Source organism: Xiphophorus couchianus, chromosome 15 (genome assembly GCF_001444195.1).
Source record: "Xiphophorus couchianus chromosome 15, X_couchianus-1.0, whole genome shotgun sequence".
In the NCBI taxonomy this organism is placed as follows: domain Eukaryota; kingdom Metazoa; phylum Chordata; class Actinopteri; order Cyprinodontiformes; family Poeciliidae; genus Xiphophorus; species Xiphophorus couchianus.
In genome coordinates, this window is record NC_040242.1 from 15,807,127 (window position 1) to 15,825,128 (window position 18,002).

Genomic DNA, 18,002 nt, shown 5'->3' on the forward strand with positions numbered 1-18,002 from the left:
CCATTAAAAACTGAAAAAAATATTTTACTCGGTTGATCAAATGAAACAATGATTATGCAAATTACAGAATATGTATGTTGTAGTTTAAACATAGAAACCTGCAGCTTCAGAGATCATCTAATTGAACCATGCCATGCTGTCGTGTTTTGTTTCATTTGTTGTTTGTTTGTTGTATTATTTTGCTCTGAACCCCCCATTAAAAAACACTGGTCCCACTCTTGCCCCCCTGGTAAGTTGTTCTGGAACCACCACTTATGGCAAACTACAGTAACACAAAATCGGTTTTGTCACAGGACACCCAAATTTACAATTTAAATGAAGATATCTTAAAATACCATACAGGGTCTTGAAAATGTAGTTGTGCCCATTTTACACCTGGAATGTGATTAGAAATAGTCTGGCGAAACCGACTTTACGTTAAAACGGCCTGCCGTACCCCGCTGGCATTTTTGACAGAACAGCAGCGCTGTAGTTTCCCTCACTCACTCCCCGCCCATTTCATGGACAGCCTCCACGTCACGCACTAATCAAACGGAAACTGTTTGAATGACTGATCGGACATGTTGGAAAGAACCGCTTGTAAAACCCATCTTGAAATCCTTTAACTATTTTAGTAGTTTTACTAAAAAAGGTACACGTCACATTGGAGGTGATTGTGTCTGATATGAGCGCTCTAATGGCGGCAACACGAGCTAATGGGCCGACTTGCAACTGAGCTGCTGCTGCTTTCTTTTTTTTTTTTTTCTTGCGCATGCGAAATGGCTGCGGCGCCTTCACGGGTAATCGGAAACATTTATTTCCCATGTCCACATGGCTGTACATACTGTACAGTAGATAAAGAATAGTAAATAATAAATTATTTATCATGTTAAAGAATTAACACATTCCGAAATATTGTTTCAGTCCAGGTTTTTAATTTTATTCTAAGATAATTATACATTGGTTTTGACGAATAATATTAACTTGATCTAAATGTTAGCATTAATATTTGGACCACTTACTATCAAGCAGATGGACATGACAGTGAGCCCCTTAATTTATTCATTTTCCAAAATTACCCCCAAACACCTCTCAGGAAACAATAGAATAAAATAATAAATAAATGTGGCTAAGCCTAACCAGACTGGGCCTGTGAATTAGCCTTTGGCTTTAGGGTCTATTAACCCTGCTCAAATAAATTTGAAATTATGAATACAAGTGAAAACAAAAATAGCATATGACGTTCTGTAATAAGAATGAGATTGCATAAATAAATAGCCAAGCTTAATATTTTTTAAAGGTCACCACTGTAAATGTTATTGATAATTTCAAATTGAATTTATTTTACTGTTGAAGTTATTGACCACTTTATAGATTTACAAAGATGTACTTACCTGTATTTAGTTTTTGTATGAAATTATTTACTTAATTTTATGTAAATTCAATTAAATTAAATATTCACACCTTTATAACTCAAAATGTGTTCAACTTGCAAGCTAGGCAAATTAGATAGGGTCTGATTTTTATTATTTACATTGTTTTATATCAAATAAAGTACAACAGAGCAAAGCAAGTGAAATTGCTTTGGATGCTCCACTATGTTCCATGTCTGAAATGTTATTTATTTATTTATTTATTTATTTATTTATTTATTTATTTATTTATTTATTTTAAGGCCGTGCTAATAGTCTTAGCGTAATTTCTTTTTAATCTCAGATGGCGGAGCTTTATTCGTGTTCCTGAACGCAGCACTCCTATGTGTGTGTGAGTGCGCGCTGCAGAGGAAGTGGCGGCTGATCTCGGTCCGCACCTTTTCCGGTAACAGCCCCGCCACCGCTGTGCCTGACTGAACGGCTGGAGACACAGAGGGAGGAAGACAAATCGAGAGCGGCAAGAGTGGGGGAGAAACGGCCCGGGGGACTGGGGAATGGTCGCCGCAGACGCAGGTATTTATCCCGCTCTTGCAGTTTTTTTTTATTCCTCTGTTTTCCGTTGAGCCTGTAGGTTTCAGCAGAGAGAGTTTTTCTCTTTTTTTCTGTCGGATTCAAAGTTGTCCTCTGTACTAACACCCCTCCCTTCTTCGGACCGCTCCTATGTCACAGGGGGAAGGAACAGAAGAAAGTCGGATGAATCAATGACCTTTTGAGCGGTACCCCGGTACTGAAGCGGACTCGGAAGGCTCCGAATTGTCGCCGCCGGTTAGCGAGGAAAATCGGCGTGCTTCGAAATTCACCGAGGGGGAATAAGCTAAGTGTGGACAGCCGGCGGCCAAGAAGGAAGTGGGAACCCCCGGCTTGGCCTGGGCCTGATTTATATTGTCCTCTTTAGGCTGAAAGAACTCCTCAAACCAGGCTCTGCTCGGTCACCTGGGAGGGAAAAAAAGGATCTTGTAAGCAGAGTCGACCCATATTTTTGCTGGTTTTGGGAGGGAGCGTGTGGTCTAAGTCGACTTTGAAAGAAGGGAATGTCAGTTTTTCTTCTCACGTTGGAGGGCAGTGGATCATGAAAATATATCCCCACCCAAATCTACAAAAGCACCACATAAAGTCCCTCTGATTCCTCAGGCCAGATTACCTCAATCCAGCTAATTGTACTGTAAACGCTGCCGCCAGCTCTCAGACTTTTTGACACTTGTCAACTCACTGTTGTCACGTGTGTAGCTTCACGTTGGACCCGGGCCTTCTCTGTTGTCCTGAAAACAAACTTGGCTCTCATTAGGAGTTCCCCTTCTTCTTCCAACAAAGTATTTATGCACGGTAAACACGATGGGGAAGATGCTGTCAAAGATCTTTGGCAACAAGGAGATGAGAATATTGATGCTTGGACTTGACGCTGCCGGGAAAACCACCATCCTGTACAAGCTGAAACTGGGACAGTCGGTCACCACCATCCCCACGGTGGGGTTCAACGTGGAAACCGTCACCTACAAGAACGTCAAGTTCAACGTGTGGGACGTGGGCGGCCAGGACAAGATCCGGCCCCTCTGGAGACATTACTACACGGGCACGCAGGGCCTGATCTTTGTGGTGGACTGCGCCGACAGGGACCGGATCGACGAGGCCAGGCAGGAGCTCCACCGGATCATCAACGACCGGGAGATGAGGGACGCCATCATCCTGATCTTCGCCAACAAGCAGGACCTGCCGGACGCCATGAAGCCCCATGAGATCCAAGAGAAGCTGGGCCTGACCCGGATCCGGGATAGGAATTGGTACGTTCAGCCCTCGTGCGCGACGACAGGGGATGGACTATATGAGGGCCTGACCTGGCTTACCTCAAATTACAAATCCTAATGTTTCCTCCCACCCACCAGCTTGGACGTTTCGAGACACACACACACACACACACACACACGCGCCCTCACACACACGCACACAAAAGTAGCAGAGAATAAAAATAAAAAATGAAAAAAAAACAAGGATGCAATTTGAAGCTATTAATTCAATTCAATGATTTCTTTGCTTAATGTGTATTAAAGAGAGTCGTAATTTACTTATTGGTTTATTTTTCTTTACGATAAGTATTTCACTTTAATCCCAAATTTTCAGTTAATCAAAAAAAAAGTGTTTTTCTTTTTTTTTTTTTGTTTTAGTTTTCTTTAGTTCTCGATCTGTGTAATCAGTTCTGTTAATCTACACATCTTACTTTTGTGCTTTTTACTGCATTTTGCTTTTGTTTCCCCATTATTGTATCGTTTCTTTTAAAGGGGGGGACTCACCTGAAAGGTGCCGCTGCCCCCTCGCCCACTTAGTTCTCGTCCTGCGCTCTCACAACCCAGCTACATATCCAAAGGATGGGGGGGGAAAGCCCAGAAACCGTTTCCTTGATCAGCATATCACTTTTGAAAACTGGGGGGGAAAAAAACAAAAAATGCCTCCGTTTTCTGTCAGAATGTGTACTTATGGGTGTGTTATTAGGACCTTTTAAAAAGTTCAGCTGATTGTACTGGGATGAATGAGATGTGGAAGCTCCTCTCTCCTGTGCAGTGGTTCTCCTGGATTTTCACACTGTGATACGGATATATACATATAAATTGTTTTGGGTTTTTTTGGGGGGGGCAGGGGGAAGGTTTGTTTCAGGGCCAGAATCTGTTACCAACCAGTCTCTCGTCATCTCCACTCTTGTTTCTCTCAGAGCTTCCATTGAGTGTTTTTGTAGTTTTCAGCTGCCTTAGGCCGGACCAGGGTTCCAGGTGTCCCCCTCCTCCCCGAAACTGAGACAGTCGCAATGGCGAAGGGTATTCTCAGCCGCTGAGTTTGCACTTTGAATGGGAGAAGGGAGGGGGGGTTGAGCAACTTGCTGGTGGTGCATACTTTCTTCTTTTTTTGGATTTTCTTGAACTGACTTTTGGACTCCAGCGAGGTTTACAAAGTTCCCAACCGCCCCCCACCGCCTCCAAAACAGGTGCTTTTTTTTTTTTTTTTTTTTTTTTTTTTTTTAGGTTGTTTTCTGTTTTAAACATCACCAGCCCGTTTGAAGTCCTGCAGTCAATTCTGTTAAAAGTTTATTGCTGTTTAATTCTCCCCCTTACCCCCAAATACCTTTTTTTTTTCTTATGCTATGCTGTTGAAATAATAAAAGAAATATATATCCAGATCAATATGGAAGTGGTGCCTTTTCAATGACCGGTTGCTACTTATTACAAAAAGAGAAAGAGAGAAAAAAGCAATATTTCCCTTCTGAAAAAGGTTGAGCTCATAAAAGAGGAAATGAGAGCTTAGGGCGTTGCGATAGTTGAAAGAAGGACAAACCGAAGAGAAGTGAGCCTCGGCTTGTTTCCTTTCTGCTCCTGTGAGTCATTTGTTGTGAATAAATGATGAGAGCTCTAGTTTCCGAGTAGTGATTGCGAGGTAAAGCGTGCTCCCGTCAAAAAGGTCTCCCGAGTGTCACTTCGTCCGGTCCGGTCCGGTCCGGGGGTGGCAGACTCTCTCGCAGCGGTTCTCGTGTTTTCTTTTCTACAGATTTCATTACCAAGACAGAGTCGCCGCCAAAAAGCGCACGCACAGGCGAGAGGAAATCACATGATGATGATGATGAAGTTTATTCATCACCGTCCTGCCACTAATCCTGAGGCAGAGACCTGAAGTCGGGCGATACTATTTCAAAAGCCATTCAGTCTTTGCTTTCCTCCGCCTGCTTAACACTTGATATCTGCGCTTGGAGCGTTATGTGTCACCCAGGCCATTCAAACATAAGGAATAAAGTTGCTTGTGAAAATGCCGTCTTAAGGATGAGGGCATGGCATGAAAGCCAGGAAAGTTTTTTTGTTGTTTTTTTTTTTTTGAACAAAGCTGATTGTTGGCACTGAGATCTGAGAGTCACCAGAAGGACAGGTGAAATCCTATAAAGTGTTTTGCTTTGTGTATGTGACTTCATCTCCTATTTAAAAAAAAAAAAACCCAACCTTCCAAAGACTTTTTAAAACAAAAAAAGTCCATGGATTCCTGTTCAGGAATGCTTGCTTTGTTTGTGCCTCTCTCTGCTGCTCTGTTTGCTTTTGTTGTGTTTGCTCTGCAGCTGTCGATGCGAAGCTTGACCGAAAGCAGAGCGCCACTCCGCATGTGTCCAGCTTGAAGGACGGAGCTTGTTCACCCGAGATAGTCACACAAATGAGACGAGGGGCCCCCGTTATCTCTCACGAAACCGCCATCGCTTCTTCTCCAGCGGTGTATTTTTTAAAGTAGAATCACCAGACACAAAAATGTCCTGTCCTTTTTGTTTTTTTTCTTGTCAGAGCAGTTGGGTGCCAGAAGAAGTGTCAAGCATATATCCCTTGTTTTACGACACTTTTCTTTTCTTTTTGTTTTGTTTGTTTGTTTTTTTTTTTCATTCACGACCCTTTTTGGGTTTTTGGATGCGGAAACTTTGACCGAAAACGTGGCTCAGAAGGGGGAACCTGTGAGAGGAAATGTGTAAAAGGGAGAGGAGTTTGAAACTACTCCTGATGTTACGTCAGCGCCGGGTCGGGTGAATCACGCTGCGTTGTGTCACAGGCCTTTTGTACCGCTGTCAATGTGCTCACCGGCACATGCTCTATTGTCAAACCCTGTCAGGCTCACCTGTGGCCCCTCTGTTTAAACAATATAATTAAATGGACATTTTCTACTTTTTTTTTGTTTGTTTGTTTGTTTCTGTTCTTTTCCCTTGGGCGGAGGCTGACTGCTCTATTGTACGCCTTTGACGGGGTCGACTTCAAACAAAGCTCAAAAACCGAGCCTACTGGTAGTTCCCCTGTCAACTGTTTACTCAGGCGTTCCTCTTTGATTTTAATCTCCCTCCAGTTCTTCATTCAGCTCAGCGGAAAGCCACCAATTAAGCCTTACAAGTCGACACAAAAGAGAGCTAACGCCGAATTAAAACGGCGCACGAATGTCGACGTCCTCAAAGAAAGATATGCGTGGATATGGAAGACAAAAACGAGCCGACGCGCTTGTTTTCTCACGCCTCAGACACCGGCTGTCTGTGTCCTCCTCCTACAGCTGTTTCCATGGAAGCGGAGAGTTTACGCTTGGTACTGGAGTCAGGGGCCAAAGTAACGACGACAAAACAAAACCTTCCAAGTTTCAATTCCCGAGCTTTTGCTCCCAGGTTTTACTGCCAATTACAGGTGTAGGCTGGTTTGAGAAACCTTGAGTAAAAATATAGTTATCACTGCATTTGAATTGCGATTTCAAACAAAGCAGTTAATTGCCTTGGTTTAAAGAGAACGGCAACAGTCGCATTTCTATGGAAGTACGTGTCCGCCATTCTGTTAAAAAAATTAAATAAATTATCTCAATATAATGAGATAATATGGTAGTATCTCATTATAATGAGATAATTTATTTTATTTTTTAACAGAGTGGTGGAAACGGGCTTCCATTCATTTCAGATAACCGAAATATGCAAAGATATTACAGTTGTCTATGCCACGGGTTATTTATTTTTGATGAAGTGACAAGCAAAAACTTAGAATATACCCTTAGTAGTAGTCAGTTAAATTATTTAACTAAATATATCTTTTTGCCATTCCGGACCTTGCTTCACAATTATTTGCCTACAGGCTACAGTACAGTTAATGGTCGTTTGCTTTACAAGACGTACAACATGTAACCCGTCAACTGCAGTGTGAAAACAGAGTTACCTGTTAAGAGTGAGGTCAGATACTAATTTTGCTTTGACATCATGATTGTCTGTGCTTTTTGTGAGAAAATATCTTCGAAATGCATCATTTGTCCTTAAAGGTTTGGGGGAAAGTGCGACCTGCTTTCCAGCAGTGCATAGCAACAAGTGGAGGAGGGGGGAGTATTATGATTCTCTATGCATGTCACTGAGTTTGGGCGAAAAAAAAATCCTGGTCACTTCAACACATATTATAACGCATCTCGTTAAATAGACTTAAACCAAAAGAACAGGAAGAAATGCTATTGTTATTATGACTTTTGATATAGCACTCTACTTGATATATATATATATATATATATATATATATATATATATATATATATATATACTGTATATATATGGTTCTCTGGGTTAAATGGGGCACGAAAACAGAAAAGAAAGGGGGTAATAAGTTAAAAAGGAAAGAGGAAGATGGTAGAGGAGAGACAGAAGGAGGAAGGAAACACCCTAGAAGTCTAGAAGTCTTCTTCTACACCTGCAGAAAAAGGTGGGGGAAACAGAACTGAGAAAACACAGTGACAAAAAAACATTCCCAGGAGAGAACGTCAACAACCTCACTGAAAAGCACGTTGTACTAATTATTGCAAGATGTATTTTAGTGGCAACTGCAGCCCAAGATGGAGTACTGAATCCAAATCTCTATATGTCTTAATGAAGCCGTTACAAACATAGCTTAGTTTCCAGTTTTCTGTTCTTTTCATAACGTTGAATGTAAGAACAATTGTGCATATTTAAATGAATAGATATTCTTATCCAACACAGAAATCAAGGTCTTTTTAAGTGTCTCTGATAAATCTCAACTCCTAATTTCTCTGCTGCTTATGTTCATAAGTGCAGCCAGCAAAGCTATAATTTAGGTTATTCGCATCATTTTATTGATCAAATAATTTTAATTTTCCCTTTGCAATGTATGCACCTTACAAAACCTTTTTAAAACGGTGCACATGTTCTAAAGAAAAAACTGTTTCGATCTGCTCGGATATTTGCAGACGGCTCTCTGATTGGAAAGCAGAACTGCACAGAAAGCAGCTGAAACGCTTGTCGTTAAATTGAACAGCGTTCAAAGTAAAGCGTTACGTGTACAAAGTTAAGAGAACAGTTTTTCCTCCCGGATGGGTTATTACAGAGTCAAATTAAAACAGATTAAATATGCTAACGTTAGCCTAGCGTTCAGCAAACTGCTTTCCACAAGTCCGCGCCTTCCTAATTTACCTAACAAATGCTGGATTGCGTAGGCGTAGGAACCGGACGGGACGTGCAATATTGGCGCTCCTCTAGCCACAATGTTGTATTTCATCACAAGGAAATGAAACAGCAGCAAAATTAGCCTTTTTGTTGTTGTTGTTGTTTTAAGTGTAACGTCAGTGTGAGCAATGGCCACACAACACTTGATCATACTGACCACTTAAAATAGTGAGGCTGTTGAAGAAAGGCGAAGAGACAGAGGAAGCTCTGGTGAGGTCTTCGATTAGTTTATTGGTTATTAACCAGTTTTAATTTTTAAATAAACTAAACTATTTTATTGTGAGAAGAGCAGGTCAGGGAAGACATAGGTGGAGCTTCAGGATGTGAAGATATAAAAATTATATTAATTTTAGTAGAACCAGAAAGGAGAACAGATGAGAACTGATGTCAGGTTGATTTTTCTTTTAACTTTTTAATATTTTTGTTGTTATTTCCACACTATTCATGAGGGTAATTGGTTAGGAGACAATAAGAAAATGGCTTGAGGGGAGGTTGTAAAATGAGTGAAAACTTTTGCTGTATGGGTTACACAGTAAATAGAGTTTAATGTATCCATCTGAAAATCGGTTGTTAGAATTCTCATTCTGTATGATAAAAACATGCTTTTTATATTTAGTTAATGCACATTCTGATCCTGTAAATGACTGTAGTGTCGTAAATCCACAAATCCATGCAGGAACATCAGGCTGCAGAGAGTCAGAATGAGGGAGAGACAGAAACACAAAACAGTAGATATTTTAATTTTAATTTGTGGCTGAAATGACAGGAGAAAAAAAACACTTAGGCTTTATCGCAACAGTTTGTGTTTTTCAACCTTCTGAGAGCCATGGCTCATGTTTGACTGGAAAGTGAAAAATGAAGTTATTGAATGCAGGGCTGGAAAGTGAGACTGAGTTATCAGTGAGGAGCTACAGTGTCTGTTAGATGTGAAAAGCATAATTTTTAATTATATTTGTAGGGCAAACTGTTGCACTGACGTAGAGAGTTATTCAAGAACAAAGCTTATTTTTTTAGATTTTATCTTTGTTGGTCAAACTACTGTACTGAGTTTAAAACTGCTGAGTCCCATCTTACTGGCTATTTTTTACTTTAGAAAGAGGCAGAATCAGTTCAATTGCCAGTCAACTTTTATTATTACATTTTTGACCAACAGTCAAATGTATTTTGACCAATAAAATCTGGTAGCTCGCTTGTGTGTGCTGCCAGAGTATTTATCTTGCTAATTGTGAGGCAAATGATAAAGTGAGTGTTCATCTTGGAAGTCATTTTGCTCGATGAAAGACTGAAGCCATTTTGTTGAAAAGGAAATGGAAGAAGATGTATTTGGGGGAGTTTGTCACCTTGAGATGACAAACATACATACAGGCCTGTCACAGTAATCCATAAATCAATTAATCACATGATGTTGATCTTTCAGATTGTGTTCTTGCATTATTATTTTTGCAATTACCGTTACGTCACCTAAAAATGGTCTCAAAACAGCAATATTATCATTTATCGCAATAACTTCTGGAACAATTTATCGTCCATCAAAATTTGCTATTGTGACAGGCCTACACACATATGATGTATAGTGTAGTTAATTTATTACCAGGGATGGCATAGCTACTTTAGAAAGTAACTTGATTACTCAATAAAAAAATTCATTCATCATCAGCTAGAAAATGTCCATCTCTCTTTCCCTCCATCGTTTGCGTTCGTGTCGCTGGTGTTACACATGAAACGTAACTCGCCAAGAAAAAAGAAGAAAGCAACAATATGTGCTAAAAAAAAAATAAAAGTACAAATATAGTAACACCCAGTAACTTGGATACGTAACTTTAATCTGATTATTGGATCAGATTAAGTAGTAACGCGTTAGGTTATGCATTACAAGGGGTCAGATTAGAGTAATGCGTTGATGACACCATTGTTTGACATTCTGACAGATATTTACGGATCTGTCAGGTTTTTGATATGTGATAAACTTGTCCCCCCCCAATGATAAACTTGTTCCTATGCCCTTTCTGGATTCTGACACTTTTGCAAAGTTTCAAAAAATGATGATTCGTCCTAAACCCCGCAGCACAAGCCGCTGATCATCAGCCAAACATTTGCTGTGTGGAATTCAATGAGCTACTGTACTTTTTACAGTTCTCTTTTCTCCTCGGCATCCTACCGCTTGTGTTTCTCGGGGCCTTTTAATCTAAAAATGTATTCCTTTGTCACTCGCTACAGGGCCAATAAAATTCCTCCGCATCGACATAATCGTTCTTTCCAGCAGATTCCGCTTAAAAGGACAAAAGCAGTGCTATTATTGGACGGGCCAGAGAGCTTCGGCTTCGCCGTCACAGTTGCAGCACAAAGGCCCCCCACCCCTCCCGCTTAAACGGCGTCCATTAAAGCAACACGCGGGGTGGCATTCAGCTAGCAGGGCACTTTTGAGAGCTCCTCCGAGTCTGTTGCACACTCCGTTTCCCTCTGCTGCGGACAATGTGCTAATAATTATAGGGAGCCCAGAGCCTGCGTTCGCCTTTTTGGAGGAAAGCTGTGCAATGGGAAGGCGATGTGCTTCTGCCGCCGGCGGCACCAAAGCAGCACCAACGATTTAGGCCACACAGTTGTAATTAATGGAGGCGGTGCATTAGCGGCAGTGTTCGCTGGATGAAATCCGTCTCATTTAATCTTTATTGAATGAAATGTATAATTAGACTCAGGCACAGAAAGCTGCAGAAGTATTTATACCCCTTTCTGTCATATTCAGGCCGCAAATTGCAATGTATTTTAGTGGGATTTTGTGTCGTCGACCAACACGGTGCTGCATAATGAGAACTGGAAGGAGAATGGTACATGGCCTTCTGAATGTTTCACCACTAAAAATGTTGCAATGTGGTGTGCATTTGTGTGCAACTGCTTTATTCTCACACCAATGAATACATTTCATCTTGTGGGAACTATTTCATTCGTCTGAGCATAAAAAGAGCACGTCAGAACCGCAAACCCGCCGAGGCCATCCAACTAAATGACCAAATCGGACAAAGTTTAATGATCAGAGCACAAATCCGGAGGCCCACTTTGACTCTGGAGGAGCTGGAGAGAATCCATTTGCATTTTTTGACTAAAGGTACATGAGTAGCAAACAAGTGGAAGAGGAGCTCTGGTCAGAAAAGATCAGAACAGAACACACTAAACTCGGCATGACCCTGCACACATTGTACCGACGGCGAAACATGGTGTTGGCCCTATCATGCTGTGGGTAAAGCTGTTTAGAGTCGACGTGACGAAAGATGGCAATCTTAGAAGAGAAACCGACTAGAGGTCCACCTTCCTGTAAATCTCAAAAGACTTGCCATCGTAATTATGGCTAAAGTATTGACTCTAAGTTGACTCAAAGTGTGTAGCATTTTCCTTCTGCGTTAAAATTGCTCACACCATAAAAGCCCATTGAAATAAATGAAAGTATGTGACATTAACATGAGAAAATGTTAAAAATAATAATAATTAAAAAAAAGTTAAGAAATGCAAAGCACTGTGTTTCTTTTGTTTAAAAAAAAATGATCTCAGAAGCAAAGTGAAGAAGCTAAGATACCTCAGAAAAACCTAGCAGTAATGGTTACCTCTACCGATGCCTATCTTAAATAACAGGAAGCCGTGAGAGTTTTTAATTACGCCAAATCTGTTGTCTTCTATAGACAAAGGCACGGTGGGGTGAATAAATGTTGAGTTGTGCTTTCGGTTGTGACAGGAACTGACATGTGCTGCAACCTTCCTGTGTGACACATGGCACACCACAGTGACAGATGGACAGACTGAGATAGCAAAAGGAAGAAGGCAATATCAATGAAAGAAAGAGGCTGGTTATTAAGGCCTGGGCCCGAAAGGACACAGGGCACTGGCTTTCTATAAGCAGAAAAAATTATATTGACCTGATTCCACACCATAATGCCAGTGAAACAACCAACTGTGCACCAGTACACTTTTTTTTGAGAGAAGAAGAAATAAAACATGTCAGACTTAGGTAAAAAATTACAGTTTGCATTCTGTGTAATTATTAATATATATACTGTCAAGATGTTAACAGACAAGGCAGGTTTATGTCTCTGGTTTCTGTTGTGTGTTATTTACATCCCTAAATAACACACAGCACAAAATCCCAAAATAACCCACCCCACACACTTCACACACGCACACACGCACACACACACACACACACGCACACACACAGAGCCTCCCCACTGGTTCTTACAAATGTCCCATCTGAAGAGCCATCTGCTTTAACGTGAAGTAACTCGGCAAAGCTCGGACCAGCAGCTGTGTGTGGGCGTGGGTGTGTGTGTGTGTGTGTGTGAGGTCTCAGTGCTTGGGTCATGTACATGTGCAGCAGGTTGTTAGCAGGTGCCTTATTAAAATTGTTTTAACAGTTGTAGTAGAGCTCAGCGGTGCAGGATTATAGGCCTTTTACACCTCGAGCTAAAAACCAAGACAGCACACCACAGATTATTTTAATTAGGCGATAAAAATAGAATCTCCTTGCATGTGTTCCTCTTTTCAAGAGGACACGCAAACTTGAACTGCTGCTTTTACGCTCTGCCCCCCCCCCCAAATACAAAGGTTAATCCTGTCACATGTTTATGAGCTTTATATTTGTGATTTCTGTCCACGAAAAGCTCTTACCTCCAGCTTCTCATGCTCTTCGGCGTTACGCTGAGATCTGTGAGTCTGCTGAAGCTGCTACGTGCAGCAAAGACCAGACAGTCATTTGCTACAACATTTGTTTATTTGGTGTAAAGTGACGAAACTTGCTTGCGTGTGCAATTAGACTGCTCCCCAGGGGGCAGGCTGAAATCACTAGCAGTGGCAGGTAGCAGAGCCGCGCCAGGATCCGCTACCGGAGAATTGGAGTATGCTGAGCCATCTGCGGCATCACGCCTGCTGATAAAATACATAGATACATGACATACGGACACACCTAGCAGGCACACACACTACGGGCACAGTCGTTTGTTGCAGTTCAGGTTCGATTGCGTTGCGCTTTAATGTCTCAAGTTCTGCTTTGTTGGTTGCCTTCAAGTTTTCAACACAAACAGGGGAGACAGTTTGTTTAATGACAGACATACCTTTTCTTTGTTTGCCGCTGTCTCTATGGCAACAATGACAAAGAAACCAGCAGCAGATGGCTGGAGTGTACAAGTGATCTAAAATGACTGTTTTGACTCCCATCTTTTTTTTCTTTTTGCCTTTCCCCCACCAAATATTCAGATGAAAACTTCAGTATGCAATACAGACTAAATCCAAATGAAGAGATGTGTTTTATTTTTACCGGTGTCTACAGCTTACAAGCAACATTACTATTATTTGTGGTCCACATTTGAATTTGATATGGTTTAAAGAAATGTTTTTGTCTGCTTAACATTCGAAAGCACGTCAGTTTTTACAACCTGGTGTCAGTCGTCTGACATTTACAAAAGGGAGAAATAAACTGCATGAGAATAAGCAGCTCAGTTGTGAGCATGGATAAAACCTATGCTTCCTCTGGATATGTGTTTCATACAAATAAAGTTATCTCTGAAATATCCATATTTGTTCTTATTTTCCAAAAATTCTAATAATACAATCTTGGCTGGCCAGGCGTCCTGCTGTGGTAGCATAAATAATTCATCCCACATGCTCAAAATAAGGCAAACAATCTAACCTGTGATTAGTTAACTTAATATGGCTTCTGGTTAAATTGGAGGATTTGATATCGCTGTTTCTTTCCGGTTTTGCTGCTTCCATCTCGTATTATTATGAGAAGTTATGTAGACAAGCTATGGTATGCAAGCTATGCATAATCACAACCGAGAAGCAGCCAATATATCATATTGTTGACATTGACTGATAAGGTACTAATACTCTCACGCAGATGTTTTGCAAAAAAACAAAATGTTGCATGGATGTTGAAAACTAAAGTACAATGCCAACCTGATTACCAACAGCAGCAGCGATTCAATCGCTTCTTTGTCAAGACCACTGCGCCGGCCAAATATCAAGTCAGACAGAGGGCAGATGTTGCACACACAAATCATAGCACGGTACTAAAAACAGCTGGTCCAGCTGGAACTGTGCCATGGACGTAGCCAAGGTTTTGTCACCATCCTTTGCAGGATCGGCCTCAACAACTGCAAAGCATAACTTCAATTTTAAAGAGGCTACACTCTCTTAAACACAAATCCAGAACTGTTTCTTGTTGCTGTTTTATACAGAACGAAGAGGGTTGCGCAGTTGCCATTATATTGCAGATCTGGATCCCCCATCAAGTGGTGCAATATATTCCCAAACGTGAATCATATGCCAGGCAAATTGTTGTTGGTATTTTGACTCTTGCTGGGAACCTTCAAAACATCAATACCACCTACAGTCAGGAGAAACGTGCTAGTAAAATAAAGATATTGTTTTAAACCAAAATCTGACAAGGGTATGAATAAGTTTGGGCTTAGCTATCAAGACTCACCGCTGTTGCATTCCCCCACTTTGCACAGGAGTCCCAGAGGGCTCTGTTTCAGGCCCCGTTTTATACATTACCATAACTGCTGGATTAGAAACAATCCAGATTGTGTTATTTTGCCCAAAACATCCTGGGTCAACAACAAAGTGCCTAAGTTGATTTACCACATTTTGTGTCACTGTTTGCTGACTCAGCAAACTGCGGAAGCCCAAACAGTGTGTCAAAGTGACTAAATCAAATGTTAATCTTACCGAAGAGTGGCTTGAAAAGAATAACCAATAACCTAGAGTACTAGAAAAGCACTGGTTGGGTTAAAATTGTTTTTTAAATTTATTATTTATTTTTATTTAATTTTGCACTAGAAGTTACCGCCTCAAAATGTGTAATAGCACTTTTATTGATAGAGAAAAGTTAAATGTACTCCATACCTAACACTGCCGAAATGTTTATGCTTTCCTCCAAAATGTAATTAAAAATTACATTAATACAACTAAAGCGTCTGCACAATGTATGAAATTGCAATTGGAATCTGTAATTTAATAACGTATTTCTAACAAATAATATACTGGAATCATCTTGCATGCTTTCCATATACATCTTGGGCTTTGATAGACTCAAACTGATCTTAAACACTTTATGTATATTTTAGTGCCTGAGATATTAAAACTCACATACATTGCCGGAGACCTTGTAGAGTAGTAAAGCAAGAAAACAATTATCTGATACTGTGTAGCCTTTTGGTTTTCTTCAGTGTTTACATCAACCTGCTGGCATTAAGATTGTTATATATCATTTTCTTACTTCTTGCTACATCCTGGAAGAGGTCCTGAACGATTTGATTTGTTCTTTGTTTAGTTCAAAATGGTCGACTCGCTTTAGTCTCTTCTCAAATCAAACAAAACGCTGAATGATACATCCAGTCCATGGGTAGACGAAGTAACCCAGCAGGTTTTTGTGGGCACCCTCTTTGCACATTCGACTGTGTTCGTTCTCATCCCACAAAGGCCATTACTGAGTTGTCGGAAAGCACAAAAGAAGCTGGGCTGATCAATGAAGGAAGCCAGCATGCCAACAGAGTGAAGGTCAAGAGGCTAAAAGACCTGAGCGTCAAAAACATCTCAGCTTTAAAGCAGAGTAAACATCTGATAATTGAGTTAAGGGGGAAATGAAATTTTCACTTGCCACTGAGTATTGACGCAGACAAATTGGGGGTGGGGGCGTAAGAAATACGAAGTTTTATTTTCGGCTATTCATAAATAAATAATAATAAACAAAATCATTCAATAAAAAAAAGCCCCTCAAACACAAAAGTTCCTGAGAAGTCTGAGAAAAAAAAGAACTCTCTCAAGATCTGTTTATGTCCTTCTGCTGCAGCACCAGTGGGAGTATCCTCTGTCAGATCAGCATCCTGTTAAGGCGTGCAGCTCTGCAGCCGATAAGGGAAGGCACTGTAGAAAGGTGCAGAAGACTGCATTAAGGGCATTATCAGCTGTCCACTCTTAGAGACAAACACACATCCCTGTGGGCTGCAGAAAAGACTCTGGATGCTACTGCCACCCCATTAATCAGCTTGTCTAAATGTCGGCACCAAGGCAAACCTACCAGGGCCCAGCAGAGCATGTCCTGCAAAATAAGAAAAGAAAATCTCAAATCGTTACCACAGAAAGCTTACCTTGTGGAGGAAACTTTTGTGCTCTTTATGTGTTTATCTACCGAGAGTGACGAGTGCCGCATTACAATAAGCAAAGGACTTATAAAATAACTATTTAAACGTGTCATTAATTTATCGAAACTGGATATTAAATACAGCAATGATTCAGCAAGTATAGAATTGATTATATGTGGGCGGTGCTAACGTCGATACTGTCGGACGTTTGTGGTAGCTTCCTCCACGAGTGAGCTTTCTTGGGAACTTATTAGCGATATTTCAAGCCAAACTAGAGATATAGAGGCTGAGGTTGCTATTTTTTAAGTAAATAAGCAGAAGTTGAAATATTGTCCCAGAGTCCTAGCAGCCTTGGAGGAAACTGTCTTGACTTGCCGCCAACCAAAACGTCAGTGGGCGGGGTTTGACGGGTGAAGTTGACAGATTAAATTAATGCATGGTGTGCTTCATCACATGAAATAAGTTATTCAATCATGGAAAATAAAAGCCATGCATTTAATTGAGGTACACGTGATTAATTTTATATTTAACAAATTATTTCTGGATTCATTTCCAGCTTTAATGACACATTTAAGTAATTATTTCACAAGTTATTTGTTTGTTGCTATTCGGCACGCTTCCCTCTCCATATTTATCACTTACTGACCGACTTTTTATGATCATCTGTGACAGTAAGAATTGGTTCTGAACTAAATGCTTCACGAGCCAGTAAGTCCTTCCTACTGTTTTTCTGCTTTTGCCTTCTAAATATGCTCTTTAGCAAAAACAGGAAGTTTTGATGCGCAAAGCAAAGGGAAAATGTTCCTCTTGGGATTACTGCATAATCTTTCCATAGGGTCTGTCCAGCAGAGAGTCCATACATTCGTTCGGGTCATACTTTAAATTCCTGAGCTGAGAAGTGAAATAAACAACTCCAGCTGTCTAAATTGGATCCTTGTCCTTATGTCTGAACAATGTAGCTATAAACTTTTCATCATTTAAAAGCTTGGGAGATTGTTTGCTTCTTTGTGTTAAAACTCAGCCCCACACAGCCACGGAAAAGCAGACAGAGACTTTAAGGCAGAGTAACAGAGGGTGTGACCTTAATCCCACAGTGGGAAAGAAAGGAAGAAAGGCACACACACACACACACACACACACACACACACACACACACACACACACACACACATCTGGCCTATCCAGTTTCTCCTTTGTATCTCATAGGAAAACTATGTTGGAGGTTAAACAAGTGATGAACCCAAAGCAGCTTGTGTAATCTACTTCTTTATACCCAAGAAGAAGTGAGTCATCATTAAAGGCGGACACTGTTTCTGCGGGAGGCTGTCATTCATAAAATAAGGGTGTGGACGCCTGTTTCATTTATCCTGAGACTCATTGATGAGTAATCACCCATTACCCAGGTACGCTACCTTTCACTTCTCTGATGAACACAGACATTTTCATAGACAAGTGCTTTACAGGGGCCAACATTACCACTTGCTG

The 18,002-nt window shown here is 40.8% G+C and overlaps 1 protein-coding gene across 2 annotated transcripts; it reads left to right on the plus strand.

Annotated features, from left to right (window-relative positions):
- Positions 1-1,722: 1,722 nt before the first annotated feature.
- On the plus strand, positions 1,723-17,674 carry arf6a (ADP-ribosylation factor 6a). Of its 2 annotated transcripts, XR_003598419.1 has the most exons (3): positions 1,723-1,925; positions 2,082-3,333; positions 17,632-17,674. XR_003598419.1 is itself a non-coding variant. In XM_028040108.1 (2 exons), the coding sequence occupies exon 2, from the start codon at positions 2,745-2,747 to the stop codon at positions 3,270-3,272; it is 528 nt and encodes a 175-aa protein (XP_027895909.1). In that variant the 5' UTR covers positions 1,725-1,925; positions 2,082-2,744; the 3' UTR covers positions 3,273-6,084. The 2 variants fall into 2 exon arrangements, 1 of the variants encoding a protein (XP_027895909.1); XM_028040108.1 differs by lacking the exon at positions 17,632-17,674 and having other exon boundaries at positions 1,725-1,925; positions 2,082-6,084.
- The last annotated feature ends 328 nt before the right edge of the window (positions 17,675-18,002 follow it).

Excerpts from the sequence above, each read along its gene's own strand:
- arf6a (XM_028040108.1), top strand. The coding sequence starts at position 2,745 with ATGGGGAAGATGCTGTCAAAGATCTTTGGCAACAAGGAGATGAGAATA.